General features: G+C 34.9%; 4 protein-coding genes across 4 annotated transcripts; 1 reads left to right on the top strand and 3 right to left on the bottom strand.

The window, feature by feature from the left end:
- Positions 1-252: 252 nt before the first annotated feature.
- Positions 253-3,727, bottom strand: LOC130976605 (ATP sulfurylase 2-like). The gene is made up of 5 exons (XM_057901513.1): positions 3,087-3,727; positions 2,391-2,796; positions 1,850-2,110; positions 1,663-1,749; positions 253-593 (listed from the first exon to the last, which is right to left on the bottom strand). Exons 1-5 carry the CDS (start codon positions 3,638-3,640, stop codon positions 456-458), a joined length of 1,446 nt encoding a protein of 481 aa, XP_057757496.1. The 5' UTR covers positions 3,641-3,727; the 3' UTR covers positions 253-455.
- Positions 3,728-5,340: 1,613 nt separating this feature from the next.
- On the bottom strand, positions 5,341-7,011 carry LOC130975870 (putative UPF0481 protein At3g02645). The gene has a single exon (XM_057900591.1). It carries the CDS (start codon positions 7,009-7,011, stop codon positions 5,341-5,343), a length of 1,671 nt encoding a protein of 556 aa, XP_057756574.1.
- A 638-nt stretch (positions 7,012-7,649) lies between these two features.
- Positions 7,650-11,412, top strand: LOC130973544 (pentatricopeptide repeat-containing protein At3g29290-like). Its single transcript, XM_057898127.1, has 5 exons — positions 7,650-7,702; positions 8,048-9,707; positions 9,909-10,157; positions 10,337-10,541; positions 11,013-11,412. The coding sequence occupies exons 2-3, from the start codon at positions 8,079-8,081 to the stop codon at positions 10,068-10,070; spliced, it is 1,791 nt and encodes a 596-aa protein (XP_057754110.1). The 5' UTR covers positions 7,650-7,702; positions 8,048-8,078; the 3' UTR covers positions 10,071-10,157; positions 10,337-10,541; positions 11,013-11,412.
- Positions 11,413-11,650: 238 nt separating this feature from the next.
- LOC130974339 (pentatricopeptide repeat-containing protein GUN1, chloroplastic) lies at positions 11,651-15,334 on the bottom strand. Its single transcript, XM_057899182.1, has 4 exons — positions 12,981-15,334; positions 12,671-12,887; positions 12,347-12,531; positions 11,651-12,247 (listed from the first exon to the last, which is right to left on the bottom strand). The coding sequence occupies exons 1-4, from the start codon at positions 15,026-15,028 to the stop codon at positions 11,989-11,991; spliced, it is 2,709 nt and encodes a 902-aa protein (XP_057755165.1). The 5' UTR covers positions 15,029-15,334; the 3' UTR covers positions 11,651-11,988.
- Between the last annotated feature and the right edge of the window lie 1,375 nt (positions 15,335-16,709).

The following is a 16,709-nucleotide window of genomic DNA, read 5'->3' as shown; positions in this document are numbered from 1 at the left end:
TATTATAAATACAAATAAATTTTAATGTAATATATAAAATATTTTAGATAATCGTCCAATCATATCTATTTTTTTAAATAATTATTTATGTGATTAATATAAAAAATTACTATTTTTATTGACATGATATTATATAATTAGATATATGTGTAAGATTGTTTATTAACCATACATCAAAATTAAATTCTACAAATAATATTTATTTTGTAGCATGTTTCATGCAAAACTAATTTGAAATTCAAACTCATTTTATACAGAAGCTACCACAAACAAAATTCTTAAAAGCATAGTACTAATTCCTTTTGCAAAGATCAAAATGATACACATATTAATTCAAATATGATTGCCCATTCATGATATGATTTCTTGATCATGAAGGCACTCCTAAAACTGTGCTTCTAGAATCTTCCTTTATATATGAAAACAAAAATGCAAAATATAACAGTTATGTGAATCTATGCAGATAACACTGCAGGCTGTTGTGGTGACTCTTCAGTTTGCAAACTTTCATAGTATTTAAGAAGAACCTTCCATCCATTAGGACACATAAAACCATCTGGTGGATTCTCTCCACTTTTTGCATAAGCCCTCATCTGAACAAAACAAATTACCAAAACATGTTACAATTTTATACTCTATATGAGATCCATTTTCTTAATATAGAACTTAGTTCAAGTGGTATTATTATGGTTTAATTACTCTGTTGCTTCCTATAGTTTCACCAAATTTGCAATCAGATCCATATACTTTTTTTTTTCTTTTCAATTAGATCCCTACTCTACTTTTAATTTTGTAATTAGGTCATTTTTATGTAAAAAATGTTAAAATTAACGAAATATTTCTCCCAAAAAATATGTAATAAAAGATCTAATTAGGTTCTTAATTATAGATATCTTATATTCAGTTAATTATATTTTTGACATTAGAAAGGATCTAATTACAAAATTAAAAGTAGTGTAGGGACTCAATTGAAAAGAAAAAAAAATATAAAGACTTAATTAAAAATTTGGTAAACTATAGGACCAACCGAGTAATTAAACTGATTGTTATTTATTAATTATTAAGTAGCTATCCTTTGGTTAATTGCATTGGGAGTTAATGACAGTTAATTATTTTTTTATTCTCTGATGGAGAGAATGTATATAAGACATAAAATTTGGTCTTTAATTATGACTATCAAAAACATTCTGGTTCCATTTGATTGGTAGTTGATGAATTGGAAGTTCCAAATTTGATCAAGAACAAGAACAAGTATGAATTGAATCAAGAACATGACTGGACAGACTATGGCTGGAAGTATGTCAATTTCTTGTGTTCAAAGAAATTACTTAGAACACATTTTTAAATTTCAGTTAATACAATGCACCAAGTTTAATTTGGTGCATGCATGCATGGTATAAATTGAATAGAAATTGTGAAATGTAAAATCATATTGTGATCACTAAATTAGCATAATGCAGTAGTGTTTAACTTGGTGAAAATCAGAGAAACATAACAAGTTTTAGTAAAACTATGAAGGTTTATTCTTCACTCTATGCTCTTAGTTGTTCCAATATGTAACATATATGATACTTTGCTTAAGCTGTAACCAGTTCTAAGAAAGAAGAGTGAACCAATGGCTGTGGCAGATGCAGAATTGCAGATTCGAATCGAAAGAAATACCTTTGTTCCGGATATGAAGAGAAAATCCTTGGCGCGAGAGGGATCGAAAAATGCCATCTTATTCTCACTAGTATCATATGCTGCTACCTTCAATTTGAGAAAAAAAGAATGTGTAAAAGATGTTACTATTTACACAAATGAAATTGATCTCTTCAACTATGTGAATACCAAATATAATGTTACTTACCCTAAATGGCAAAATATTAAGCTTTTCTAGGCCAGGTGCCATGCTTAACACCTTTTTACCATGATCAGGATCATATAAATCCCTTTTCTCAGTTGGGTGTCCCATGCCAGCTGGATCGCGACCGACAATATAGAAGTTGGCACCAGCATTGATCCTAGCCTTGGCATGCCACTGCACCTCGGTTGGACCTGCATAGTGCATAGGTGAAGGAAATATAGCCACTATGGTGGTCTCAGGATCAAGAACTCCATCTTCTAAGACCTAAGAAGATACAAAAATATTTACCATAAGAACAGTGCTTAGAAGAATATAATGACATGATCAAAGGGTCAATAATTATGTCACATTAGCAGCTAAATTTTTAATCACATTGATTTTATACTTCAATTCTCTTTTATCTATCACTGTTATCTTCTATACATTCTTAGATAAATATGATCTAATAATGTAGTATAAAATAATGGTGAAAGATAAAAGAAAACTGATGGATACTACTAAACATCACAGATAAGAAAAACAGCAATGTGAAATTGGTAATCACCTTGCTATGTTGCTCCATTCTAACACTCAAAGGCACATCATCAGCTTTTGTGAAACCACCAAGAGGATGAAGCAACAAAATTGGATTTTTGTATCCCATTTCCAATAGGCGCTTTCTAGTATCATTCATTAACAAGGCATGACCATTATGCACAGGGTTTCTTAACTGAAAGGCAAAAACTGCATCGGCTTCTCGCCGGTCGAATTCCTCACGGAGTTGTTTAGGAGATAGCCTGTAGTTATCAAGGCCATCATTGTACTTGATAGGCTTTAGCACTTCCAAGTCTCCTCCGAGAAGCCAGTTACCGGCCGGAGTAATCGCCTCCTCTACATATGGCAGCCCTACAGCAATTGTTCCCCATGTTCTAGCTATTCTTTCTTCCTTGTTGTGCTTATAGATTTCAATGCTGCAAAAGGAGTTGAGTGGTTAAGAAATACCAAGTAACACCATGAAAGATAAGTTTATTAAGACATAGCCTTTTGGCAGTGAAAATTTTTAATAATCATACTCTCAAAATGACTGCATATATATTAGATTCAAAACAATAATATTGATTAAGTGATGGACAAAACACATATACAACTTATATCATGGCCACAAAGAATTGAAAACAGCAACAATTAGGTATCAATGAACACTAAGAAGATAGAATATGATGAAAAGACAAGAAGAAAAATGTGAGATTTGGAGAGTGACCTTCTAAGAATAGCAATGCAATCTCCACTGGGACCAAGCAACCCAACATTGGAGGAATTCCCAATTTTCTCCTTGGTCTGATCATCAATTGCCAACACAATTGGTAGTGACATGTTCACCAAAGATCCATTTCCTTTCAACCTCAAAGCATTGAAATGAAGGCTTTGCAAGTACTCATCTTCCCTCATGAACCCTCTCAAGGGACTAGCCCAACCTTCACTAATCACATGCACCCACTCTATATCAATCTTTGTGAGCTTTACCTTTGGAAGTGCCTCAGCTTCCAAAATCTTAGGACCCCTTTGAGACTCTGGCACCACAAGGTCCACCAATGCACCCCCATCTGGCTCAATCAATGAGCTCTTAATAAAGGGTGCACCATAGGAGCCTAGGCTCATTTTTCTAGACCTACTAGTTGTTATGATCAATGGGTTGGAAGTGTAAATTGGTTTGGTTCTAATGTTACTTGTGCTAGTGTTGGTGTTGGTTTTGGCATGGTGGTTGAGGTAATTTAGATGGGAAGTTGTTACGTGTAACTTAATGGAGAGAGACATTGTTGTTGGTGTTGGAGATTACTGTGAGAGAGAGAGAGAGAGAATATATTATGTTAGAACAAGAGAAGTAGTTGTGTAACAGAGTTGAACAAGAACCTCTAGATTTGGGAAACATGTTAGAGCCACCCAAGTTGGTATCTTTGTGCCTTTTTTGTGTTTGTGGAGGAGAAAAAGGTACTAGTCCATGTAACTAGTAGCAAGTTGAAAATTTTGGGGACCCTTACCAAAAAAAAGAAAGAGCACAATGAAGAAAGATCTTGTCTTTTGATGCATATAAGAGTTAAAATAGATTTCAACTTATTAATTAACCATCCTTGATAAAGAGAAATGTTGTTTCAAACCATATTAGGGAGACTATTATGCACATCAACATATATAAATAATTTACAATTATTAATTATTAACAGATTATTCATGGAACTAACATTTTAGGGAACACTATTCAATGTTCAATTGTTCATCATTCAACACACATAATTTTGAGAAAGTGCAAACAGCTGGTATGTTGGCTAAGATTGAAAAAGACAAAAACATGCATCCAAATTTGAAAAATGTACAAGCTTAATTTGAGGCAAAAATGACAGATTCTTAGGCATTATCTTAGCTGAATTAATGTCTGTACTAATTTAGGCAAAATGATTTCTGTGCACTTGTGGCAATTGGCATGGTGTGCCAAGCAAATTTGACACTAGCGAAAACCTCAACCACTCATTCCCTTATCTTCTTTACTATATTTTGCACTGCTCTAAAAGGGAAAAAATTCTTAAAATTTCTATAATTTGAGTTATGGGAACGAAAAATTTGTATTGAGAGATATAATAGAATTCTTGATAATAGAATCCCAATACTAATGTCAGAGATATAAATAATATTTAATATGTATTCTTTGGTTTTCTACGCTCTATTGTATATCCCAACTTGACAGGCTAAGGACTAATCCATCGCGGATCTGAGCTCCATTTAAAGGTTTGTCGCTGTCCAATAGATTTCTGCATGCATAAGCCAGGATTCGAATCCTGACACTTGTTTAAGCAGAATAGTTATTCTAGAAATGAATGAAATGAACATAACCATTTATTTTAACCGAAAAAGTTGCATGCTTTTCTGGTACTATTAGTCAACTACTACAGGACTTGATTTGAATCAGTTAATAGTGAAGTTGAACTCTCAAGATCACTCACTAAATAACTTAATTAACACAAAACTAACTGATAAACAAAGTTAATTACTACCAAATAAGGGCAAAGATAACATATTGGTCATCATGACCTTTGGTTAAGATTGAATCACTAATCACATATGGTTCATTTTAGAAGACTTATATTCAATTTTGCAGATAATATATGAAAGAGGAGATTCTGTATAAACCAAAAAGAAAAGCAGATTCTGTTTTTCTTTAGATCACATATTGGAAAGATCAGGTTGCAGATTCCCATGCCAACTGGGGCTGCAGTCATGACTTGATGCTGAAAATTTTGGCTTCATCATCATCCCCTATAAAGTGCAGATTCCCTTTCTTTTCAGAACTTAGTGCTTTTTCTTCTTTCCTTTTCTCAGGATAATTTTTTAAATGTAACATTTCTATTTATCAAGGCACTATTTGTAGAAATTAGAATATGTGAATTCTCATTTCACTTACATGTTATTGGTTATCTTAGGAAGATACAAGATATGCTTAAAACTTGATCTAATAAAAATGTTCATGCTTTTATGAATTTATAGAAAGTGAAAAAGACTTGCAAGGAGATCAAGAACAAGAGGAATATTGCTGCAAGGAATGTAAGAAACTGCCATGAACCAAACACATAGACCTTCACAAATTTCCAAACCTTAATACTAACTCTACCATTATAATACTGATTAACATCTTCAATGGCCTTATCCAATAATGGCACCCTTGTCAACTTAATGGACTTACTCATCCCATTCCACAAGTTTGCCACCTCTTCATCACTCTTTAAGTGATTCAAAATCACCCCTTTTTCTCTAAGGATCTTTACATCTTCCTCAGTGTCTATGATCCCATTCATCAATTCAGTGTAACGTGTAAAAATCAATGGCCCTGATGAATTTGATGCCTCATAAGCAACCAAGTTTCTTAACAACACTTCAGTGTTTATGTCCAAACCAACTTTTGGAAGATAGAGTGTTTTTGTTTTAACATCAAATCTAATGGTTGATATGTTTCCATTAGCAGCAATGAAACTAACCCCGGATTTCGCGAGTTCTGTGACCGATGGAATTGTGATTTCTTCCATTAAGGGTGACTTGTTGGTGATATTATTTGAACTTAAATTACCATTTTCTTCTTTTTTTGTTGGTTCTTTGTCTTGATTAAAGAACAAGTACTCAACTGGTTGCTTTATGATTCCGAATCCGGGTAGGTTAGAAATGATTGTCCAAGGCACCCTAAAGATCACTTTCATGGTTCTACATGTTAGGAACATTTTGATACAACTTATTGATGCTTCAACCAATGTTGAAACCATTTTCCAAACCCCAAATAGAAATTGCTTAGCATAGTTCACTAACGAATTTTCGTGGTGCTCGCCATCTTTATGTCGATCCTCTGATTCTGCTGGATCGGATTGTTCTTCCAATTTAGGCACAATCATCTCATACAAAAAATCTAGAAGATGTGCACATTCTGAGACAAGGATTTGGGGATAGTCCTCCTCCTCCATGGGCGAAAAAGGCGAAAGATCTTTAAACAATCCTATGAACATGGAAAATAGCATGTCATCTGCTAACTCTAGTGATGAGAATTTGAACTCCAACATCTTTCTCAATACAAATAATGGGATTTGATTTTCAAGCATCACAATATCCTTCAAGATTGCATTGTGAGCTAATTTTCTACCTGCATAATCCAACAAGTGAGACATTCTTGAAGAAACTCCTATTGTCATTGTTCCATCATGGTTAGCAAAAATTTGAAGAAACTCTAACAAGAATGCAGCATCAACTACCATCATCCACGCCAACGTTTCGCCATTAACATTCAAGTACTTATGGTAGCACCCGCGAATCCTATGTTCAAACCTTATCAATTGGACAACAATGTGCTCCAATTTAAGGCTTTGCAGCTGATTTTGGAACCGTTTCGCGGCCGCAAGCTTGTACCTCTCCATTTCATATAGCTCTTGGCGCCAATAGTGGTAAGGTCCAATTGCAACTTGTTGAGGAATATATGAATCTTGATGAATGGCCATAAGGGTCTTAGGAACATTAAAGATTGATACAGATAACTCATCACCATAATCTAGATCTTCATCAAGGATTTCACGGATTTTAATCACCCACCTAAGTTCATCAAAGTTGGATGTTGACTCATCTTTTGGCATCATTGAAGGCTTAAAATAATGTGACATGTTTTTGGAGAAATTAAGTACAGTTGGGATAATAAGGTTGCTTTTTACATTATTCAGTAATTGTGAAGAGTGTGTAAACTGTTAATATTTATGGTTTGGTTATCATTAATTAATGGCCTTTAGGAGTAAGAATAAACGCATTTCCTATGATTCAATGTTTATGAGTTATATGTTAAGTTATTCTTCAGGGCATAGTTAGTTTCTAACTGTTTATTTGAAGTTATAAATTTTGAAGACTATGCATGCTTTTCATGTGATTTTGATATACCATTTTTTATGATGTGACAATATATGATTAGGTATTTCATATTTGTGTAAAAATTTTTTTTCAGTGTATAAAAATTAAATTTATATAATTTATATTTCTATATCATATATAACAGGAATATAAGAAAGGTTAGTGCATAATTTTCTTTTGTAAAATAATATTCATTATCTATATATTAACCAATAAAATATTAACACAAGATTGAAATATTTTAATAAATTGATTATATAAGGTAAAATTTTAAATGATATTGTGCAAAAAAAATATAAGAAATTAATTTAAATGTGCAATTAAATTTATAAGAAATTGTTTAATTTCCCCTTCATATTAAAATATCTATGCTTTAGTAGGCATTGGACTTCAGCTTCAGCTTCAGCCTCAATCTTCTTCTTCTTCACACCAAAACGCAGCGTTTTCATTCTGGTTGGGTTTCGTTCCTCTGCTTTCTGAATGTTGTATACTCTATTCTGTTCAGTTCTATTGTTTCGTTCCTAAAGCTACCTCTTTTAACTTCATCCTTTCGTTTTGGTTTGTTATACTTCACTAATTACATTTGTTTAATGTAATATTTGTAGTAACCATTGTTATTATTATGTTGAGTTTGTTATTTCAGTGTCAAAAGCCTCTTACTTGTTGTATTCACAAACCCTTTCTTGTTAATAATGCCCAATTTCAAACAATTCCTTACTTAACAAGAACACACAACAACCTTATTAGCAACATTGGTTCCATGATGTCACAACAAAAGATTTGTGTGCTTTCAATTAGGTCAACTGGGTCCCCACAATTGTCTAAGGACATGGCTAATAGTTTTGAATTTGGTCCTTCTGAAGAAGAGGAGGAAGAACAATATGTTGATGATAATGATGATGAAGAAGAATATGTTAATGGTTATGAAGAGGAATATCTTGAAGAAGGAGAAAAAAATTATAGTTCCTTTGTTTCAAAGAATCATTTGCCTCCATGGGGAGAAGTAGAAGTAAAAGTAGTAGAAGAAGAAGAAGACAAAAATGATGATGATATTGATGATGGAGGGAGAGAAGCTGATGAATCTTTTGTGCTCAATAATGATGATGATGATGATGAAGATGAAGATGAAGATGAGGATGAAGATGATGTTAAAGGAAGAGAAGGAATTGATGCATCTTTTGTAGGCAAGAAGGATTTACCACCCTGGGGAGAAGTGGAAGGTTCTAGGCACTGGCATTCTCGAATTGTCGATGTTACTCGGTCAGCTTCGAAAGAGAAGGGACTTGTGAATGAGCGAAGAGCTCTTTATTTGGAGGAAACGGATGAGAATGTTCTTTCTAATAGGATTTTGGTGCTTAGTAGAACTAACAAGATTAGAAGTGCAATGGAATATTTTAGGTCTATGGAATTATCAGGCCTTTGTCCGAGTATCCATGCTTGTAATTCTCTTATGTCTAGCCTTATGAGACATGGGTGGCTTGACGATTGCTTAAAGGTGTTCAGGTTCACGAGAACACGGAAGATTACTACTGGGCAAACTTATAGCTTGATTCTTATGGCACAGGTAAAAGCTCAAGGTTGTGACTCGGCTATAAATTTCTTTAGAGAACTAGAAAGTGAATGCCATGTGAGAAAGGATTTTGACGCAATTGTTTACAACACTATGATATCAATTTGCAGAAGGGTTGGCAATTGGAGTGAGATAGAGAGGGTGTGGAGTGATATGAAGGCAAATGGATGTGTAGGAACCGAAGTTACATATCAATTATTGGTCACTAGTTTTGCACGACACGGTCAGAGTGAGCTTGCCCTTTATGCTTACCATGAGATGATTCAGAATGGATTTGAACCAGAAAGCAACACATTGAACGCCATAGTTAGTGTATATGCGAAGGAGGGAAAATGGGATGCTGCATCAAATGTCTTTCAGAAAATGTTAAATAGTGAACTTAGGCCAAACATTATTGCATGCAATGCATTGATTAACTCGCTTGGAAGGGCTGGAGAACTCAAACAAGCATATCAGGTCTATAATACAATGAAATTGTTGGGCCATAAACCAGATGCATATACATTCAGTGCACTACTTAGTTCTCTTAACAAGGCTAATAGGCATCATGAAGCTCTGCAGCTTTTTGAGATGGTTAAAAAAACGGAAGCATCTCAGTTCAATGTACGTTTATACAATACTGTTTTGATGTCCTGCTCGAAGCTTCGGTTATGGGATAAAGCTCTAGAAATTCTGTGGCAGATGGAAGCTTCTGAAATGTCTGATTTGACAATGTCATATAATCTTGTTATCAGGACCTGTGAGCTTGCAAGGAAGCCAACAATTGCTCTGCAAGTGTATCAGCATATGGTTGACCAGAATTGCATTCCGAACACATTAACTTATCTGTCCCTGGTTCGATGTTGTGTTCGTGGAGATCTCTGGGAAGAGTTAGAGGAAATATTAAAGGCGAGTAAAAAGCATTTTTTAACTTTTAGTTACATTGTACTAGCATATAAAATTGTTATGTTAATGCTATGAACATATCCATTTTGTCTTTTTTGGCACACAAATAATTATGAATGTTAATTAAATTGAGTATAACTGAGCTACCTCCTTTTCCGATCTGATATAAGCACTTAACCTCCCCAATATCTGTTCATTTTGCAGCGGACTATGCCAAATGCCACTCTTTATAATGCTGCTGTGCAAGGGATGTGTTTACGTGGCAAGGTTAATTTGGCAAACAAGGTTTATGCAAAAATGCTAGAGAAAAATCTTCAACCTGACATCAGAACACAAGTACTGATGCACTCTATGTTAAGGAAGTAGCTAGTAGACTGTTAGTTGCTATAGCTACAGTATAGAGTTTAGAAACAATGACAAATGCGGTAGAGAACGGCACAACATAATGTTTCTGTAAGTATGGTATAGCATCCAAATTATCATCTGCATACTTTCATCTTTTCTTTGAGGCCGAAGGATGTAAAGTGAACTTTATATTAATGGCATATTAAATAGTTCTAGCCTACTCCAGGGAACATTTTTTGCCCCTTGCAACTAGTTTCTGAAATATTCTTAGTGTTATCTCTTGCAAGGTTCTTAAATCTCAAATTCAGCTTGTTATGCCAAATCCACTCATATATCCTCGAAGTCCTACACTCAAGCTCCTCTTGGTTTAACTGCAGCAATGGCTCTTCTGGTATTCAAAATAGACTATAAGCTTTTCAGCTGAGCAGAAGAAATCCCTTGAATACCAGATCCAACTTGGAGGTTGGCATTGGCCTGCTTCGTTCCGACATGGTAATTTCACTTAATACCTTTTTGTTTTACTTATTCCTGTTAGACTATGCTGGTATATTCAATAAAATTTTCTTCTCTTAGTTGTGAGTGTAAAGTCAAGGATTTGGGAATTGGGATGCAGCATACTTCTAGTTTCGACTTCAGATCAGTAGAGTAAATGATTTCAAGTATAACTATGAGAAAAATTGTGTGTTTTCGTAATTTAAATTTTAAACACTTGTTCCACCTTGCTTGTTCTTCGTCAAGGCTTTTCCTTTATGTGCATAAAAACCTAATCTTTTGTATTACATCAGCTGAGGAATGTATATTATACTCCTGATGGTTATTTAATGTAGTTGAAATCTCTGTTCAAACAGATTCACATTGATCATTGCATTTCTGTGGTGCTGTGCTGAACAATGAACATGAAGAGAGCATATGACTTTTTATTTTATTTTTTTTTCATTTTTGGAATTGTTCATGCTACTACAGGTCATAGATGGCAGTTACTAATTAGGTGACTACTACATTGTGAAACCTGTGATTCTTCAGAACCTAATCCTAGGGGCATTAGCCATGGAACCACCACAGATGACAGATCCAACCTCGGATAACTCAAGAACATATGTGCATTACTCAAATGGATCTTCCAACACGAAACTTGTGACCTGATCATGTATAATTCTCCACTGTTAATTAATGGTAAAATTATGTAAAAATATTTATGAGATTGTGCATCAAGTTTAACTTGAAAGTGTGTAGTAGTATTTGGGGGTGTACATGTATTTGGAAAAGGTTTTGTGACTTATGACTTCTGTAATATTTTTGGGTGTAACGACATACAATTTAAGATGTTGACTCCTTATATTCTGAAGTTATCAGAAAATACATCATGCAGTTGAAAGTAGATCTGCATAATATCTTTCATATATTCACAAATCGATGTAAATAATATGCTGTCAAATTGTGATTAGAAAAACGCATCTAGATTGTAATAAGCAGCATATCAATGTTTTGAATATACAGGAATATTATATATAACTATGACCATTTGGAATAAAATTAAGGGACAAACCATTTGGTGCCAAACTTTCCTTATGTAATCACTTGCTAATAGACTTACGGATCCATTGGACTAAAATGAAGGATATATAGAGTATAGAATGATCATTCGTTATTTTAAACTGTCTCTAACAAATATTTTCACAAGAACCTTCCCCACAGTAAACAAAATAGGGGAAGGTCAGCGACATTTAACCTGTAGGTAGGCCTAATATATATATATATATTACAAAAGACTGCTACTTTATGCTTACAAGGGGAATTGATTCTCTCAATTGCAGAATTCAATTGAGAGAATCAAGTGTTGTGTTTTCCTGTATTGGGTCACAAGATCCAACATGTGATCCTCTCAATTGTATTCTGCAATTTTGAGGATCTGTCCCCGGCTTCTACAACCCTTTTCTTTTCAAGGGGCCTGCAAGCTATATACTAGACCAGAAGCAGTAGGTTCAGAAGCAGTAATGCGATCATGCAGAACAAGCACATTCAGGGTGCTTGATTTCTTGAGCCATGCAGCAACCAGATATCCAGGGGATGTGAACCTTCCAATGTTAGACTCAGCAATCTTGAAAGGTGCTCCGATCCCATTCAGAAGAGCTTCGATTTTTCTCTTCAAAGCTCCATCGCCTAGCACTTTGCTATGCTTTCCCCAACCAGTTAAAATACTGTATATAAAGGATATCATAAAACACACACATTAGTCACGTCAGTAATCCAATGCAAGGATATAATAACAATGAATCTTAGGGTGGGAAGGTGCATACCTTAACAGCTTTGGCAGTTCAGATCCTTCAAAAACAATTGATCGAATGTTTAGCAACCAATTGTGAACCATCGCGCATGCAGCTCCACAAGACATCAGGTGTAGATCCAAGCACTCAATGGACCAGTCGCCAGTCCACACATTTCGGTTTCGCCCTTCAAGCACAACCAGCTGCGCTCCACGTTTCTATGGTCAAAATTAATTGAGAAAAATGAGAGTGATAGATCAACACAGTTGAAAGCTGCATCAGTATGAACTTCTAACCTTAACCATCAAACTGATGAGACATGTAGCAAGTAGCAACTTTCTAGTTGCGCAAATTTACCTGACCAAAGTTCCACAGCATGTCAGTTAGAGCATTATAAAAGGCAGATGCTGTCAAATTATCCATGCGCTTCATGTCATCAAAGACAGCTTGAGCATGGATCCATATGTTTTCCCTTGAACCCATGAGCAGTCCATGGGCTACACCATACACCTGGTCATTGAACAGGCGGAGCTCATCCAACAGCCTTGAAGCATCTTCAAACGAATTGCAACGGCTGTATCCAAGGGACCACATTAATGTATGTCTTAATCAATGACCTATTCACATAAGAATAAAAAAGAATGAGAAATCTTGGCTAACAATTTACCTGCAGGCATTCAGAATCGCTGAAAATGTGACAACATTTGGTTTAATTTCCAGCTCATACATTTTTCTTAAGAGCCACAATATGCTGAAATCTTGTTTGGTCCTCAAATCCTTCTTCCCATGTCCTGCTTTCTCCACAGCAAGTTGCTCGAACATCTTTGAGATTCGGTCTTCTTTGTCAGATCCAGTCTGATTCTGGGATGACGCTGCAATAAGCATAGAAGCTGAAGATTCAGTCTGATCGTCATTGGCCCGAAAAGAAGTTTTAAACCCGAGAGCTGAAACATCACCAAAGGCATCAATCATGGAGTTATAGGTGACCACATTAGGAGTGATTCCATTCCTGGTCATCACATCAAGCAACACCATAGCAGATTCCACTAGCCCATTTTTACAGAGAGTATCAATAAGTTGACTATAAAAGACAACATCAACCTCCAGGTCATTCTCCTTGAACTCTTTGTAAACTTCCATTGCTTCCATGTACATTCCTCCTTTAGTATAGACATTAATCAACGTAGAGTAAGTTAATGTGTTTGGATAAATATGCTTTCTTTTCATCTCAGTAAATATTCTCTTAACTTCATCATACATTCCATGCTTCCCATATCCACCCAAAAGAGCATTGTAAGTTACAATATCCTTTTTGTAACCACAGATCTCCATCTCTTCGCTGGCGAATAGTGCGTCCTCAAACAAACCAAGCCTTCCATAGACTGCAATCAGTGTATTATAAGAAACCTTATCAGCAGGAATATCTAGACGCTTCATTTCATCATATAAAGCAAGAGCCTCTTCAGATTGGCCAGCTTTCGAATAGCCATCCATCAAAATACTATATGTTACTGCATTTGGAAAAACATTATTGGCAGACATATCTGCGAAAATGCTTCTGGCAAAATCCAGCTGACCACCCTTACATAAGACATCCAAATACGTATTATAAGTATACACATCCTGCTCATGCCCTTTATTCCTCATCTCAGCAAACAAATCCCTGGCGATCTCCCAAGCACCCCCTGGGACACAAACACTAAGAAGCGAATTATAGGTAATCCGATCAGGCATGATCCCATTCGCCACCATCTCATCAACAAACTTCGCAACTATACTAAAGTCTACATGCCCCTTAGCTCCTGCATCAATCAGGGCATTATAGGTAATCAAATTTGGTTCCATTCCCAATGGCCTCATTGACCTATACAAGCGCACGGCATCGTTAAAACGCCCATTATGCCCATAAGCATTGATCATAGAGGAATAGGAATAAACGGTGTTACCGAACCCTTGGCTCCTGGCCACATCAAACACCCTACAAGCATGCTCAATTTTCTTCATTTTACCAAGTTGACTAATCACAGTACTAGTCAACTTCCCCTTGTAAAACCAGTTATAATGCTTCCTCCCCATAGCAAAATCATAGGTCTTAGATACCTGCAAGTACAGGTCCTTATTGCCACATTCCCTAATAAGGTAAATATAATCCTCAGGATCATACATCTTACTCTCATAGCTAAGCAAAACATTGTCAACAGATGCAACATCATTACCAGACTTTTCAAGGCACTGCTGCACCTCTTCAGCAATAAGAGAATGCTTTGTCTTGTTATTGTTGTACCTCAGCCTCCCTGAGCGCATCCTTGCCGCGAACCGTGTGGTCCTTCTGCCTGAAAACTCCAGGCCGAGAGTGGACCTCCGGCCACCGAGCATCCCCAATGCTGATGAAAATGCAGCAGGTGCATTGTCACCAGCAGCAGCAGCAGCAGCAGCTACAGCTGCAGCAACGGCAGAAGCTGAAGCAACACCAGCACCAGAACCTGAACCTGTGGCATTAGCATAAGGCAAAGGTGAGTTATTTGCAAAAGAACCATAACCATTATGGTTCCACCTTGACTGTTCTTGCCTCCTCAGTCGGCTATTTTGGTGGTTATGACGGTTGTGGTTGTTGTGGTGGCTGCTATGCCTATGGTTATGGGTGCTCCTGTTAACATTAGGCCTAGAAGGGACAGAGGAACAGTGTGGTGGTGGTGTGGGAGGAGCAGAAGCCATAGGTCAAAGAGAGGAGGAAGAAGAAGAAGAAAGAATGCAAAAGGGTATCGGAATCAAAGGGAAAGATTGAAACTTTTGGGGGTTTTGGATTGTACAAGAGTGACTGTGTGCTGGAATGGATTTGAAGTGAAGGAGACAGTGGTTTCATTCAGGTGACTCTGGCTTGGATTTGAAGTTCTTCCCTTTTAATCAATACAAGATTTTTTCTTTTTGGATGAACAACACTACCTGCCCCCACTCACACACAGCACTGTTGTTCCAGCTTCTGAGAGTTTGAAGAAATAGGATAATGTGATGGGTGTAGAAGAAACCCTTTGGAGACTTTTTCTCTCTTGTTATATTGTTATTAAAGAAACGCATATTTTTTTCTCCCTTTCCAATTTTTAGTCAATTTTTTTAATGGCTAGTTAGGCGAAGATAATTTGACGAGTTAATATTCAATTTATTTTTTAAATTTGTATGCGAGTCTCGTAATTTTTATTAGTTTTTTGGATAATTTTTTACATACAAGCATCAATAAAATTTTGATATAGATAATTTTAAAATTCAAATAATCCAAAAATAACGACGTATTTACTTTTTTTAAGAGAAAAAATTTTAATAAATATTGTTTAAGAGCTTTTTTTTGGATTATTTTAGTGTCAGAACTACAACAATATTTTTACAGAATACAGTATGATATTCGACAGACAGTATTTGTTTAATGTTTGTATATTGAAAGTTATCTTAGAGACTAATATAAATTACATTCATAAAATTTAAAAATTAAATAAAAATAATAAAAATTTTAAAAGCTAAATTAAAATTTGAATGCAAGTTAAATACTAAATTAAGAATTATCTCTATTTTATTAATATTTAAGTGAAAATTATAATTGTTTAATATAATATATGTTAGTATGTTACAAATTTATAAAGATATTATTTAATTTTAACTAGTTATACATAATTGTAAAAGTAACCATCCAATCCAGATCTTGTTCATTTTCACAAAGGACAAAGCAATTTCTGTTTGAAAAGAGAGACAATTCGACCTTCAATTTTTTTATTTTGGGACAATATGATCCCTCTGTTTAAAAATTTATTTAAATAATAATAAAAATTGATTTTTGTGGGGGGATTTTATTTGTATTTTGTGAGGGGTTTTAAACCTCCGCAAACTATTAATAAGTTTGTTTTTGAAAAATTCCTTCACCAATGGTGATTAAGTGAAGAAAAACTATCAATAAAAATGATGCCATAAAAAAGTAATAATTGTAGTACAAATATTTTTTAAAAGAAAAAAAATAACATCAAATAAGAAATGAAAAAAAAAGAACTTTAATGCTGATAATATTGATATTAGTAATGATTAGAGTTGGAAGTGAGTCGAGTTGAGTCGAGCTAGACCAAACTTAAGCTCGGCTCACCAAAATTGAACTTGGCTCACGGCTTGGCTCATTAACAATCGAGCCTATTTCTTAAACTCAAGCTCGGCTCACCGAAAGCTCACGAGCTGGCTCAAATAATAGAAACATAAACACAAAATCTATAATTTTATATCAATAAATTATAACTTATATATTTTCAAAAATATTTAAAAAGAATAATTTTATATATTGTTTATCTATCAATAAATATAAAACTTTTTATTTATATCCTACATCAAAATTATATGTAATAAATAAATATATAAAATTTTA

Source organism: Arachis stenosperma, chromosome 4 (assembly GCF_014773155.1).
Source record: "Arachis stenosperma cultivar V10309 chromosome 4, arast.V10309.gnm1.PFL2, whole genome shotgun sequence".
NCBI lineage: Eukaryota > Viridiplantae > Streptophyta > Magnoliopsida > Fabales > Fabaceae > Arachis > Arachis stenosperma.
This window is presented reverse-complemented; position numbering and strand designations above follow the sequence as displayed.

Coding starts and splice junctions, on each gene's coding strand:
- LOC130976605 (XM_057901513.1), bottom strand. CDS start 3,640: ATGTCTCTCTCCATTAAGTTACACGTAACAACTTCCCATCTAAATTAC. Junction 1,750..1,849: donor TTAATATTTTGCCATTTAGG/GTAAGTAACATT, acceptor CTCAAATTGAAG/GTAGCAGCATATGATACTAG. Junction 594..1,662: donor TCTTCATATCCGGAACAAAG/GTATTTCTTTCG, acceptor TGTTTTGTTCAG/ATGAGGGCTTATGCAAAAAG.
- LOC130975870 (XM_057900591.1), bottom strand. CDS start 7,011: ATGTCACATTATTTTAAGCCTTCAATGATGCCAAAAGATGAGTCAACA.
- LOC130973544 (XM_057898127.1), top strand. CDS start 8,079: ATGGCTAATAGTTTTGAATTTGGTCCTTCTGAAGAAGAGGAGGAAGAA. Junction 9,708..9,908: donor AGTTAGAGGAAATATTAAAG/GCGAGTAAAAAG, acceptor TTCATTTTGCAG/CGGACTATGCCAAATGCCAC.
- LOC130974339 (XM_057899182.1), bottom strand. CDS start 15,028: ATGGCTTCTGCTCCTCCCACACCACCACCACACTGTTCCTCTGTCCCT. Junction 12,888..12,980: donor GCGATTCTGAATGCCTGCAG/GTAAATTGTTAG, acceptor CCTTGGATACAG/CCGTTGCAATTCGTTTGAAG. Junction 12,248..12,346: donor GAACTGCCAAAGCTGTTAAG/GTATGCACCTTC, acceptor CTTTATATACAG/TATTTTAACTGGTTGGGGAA.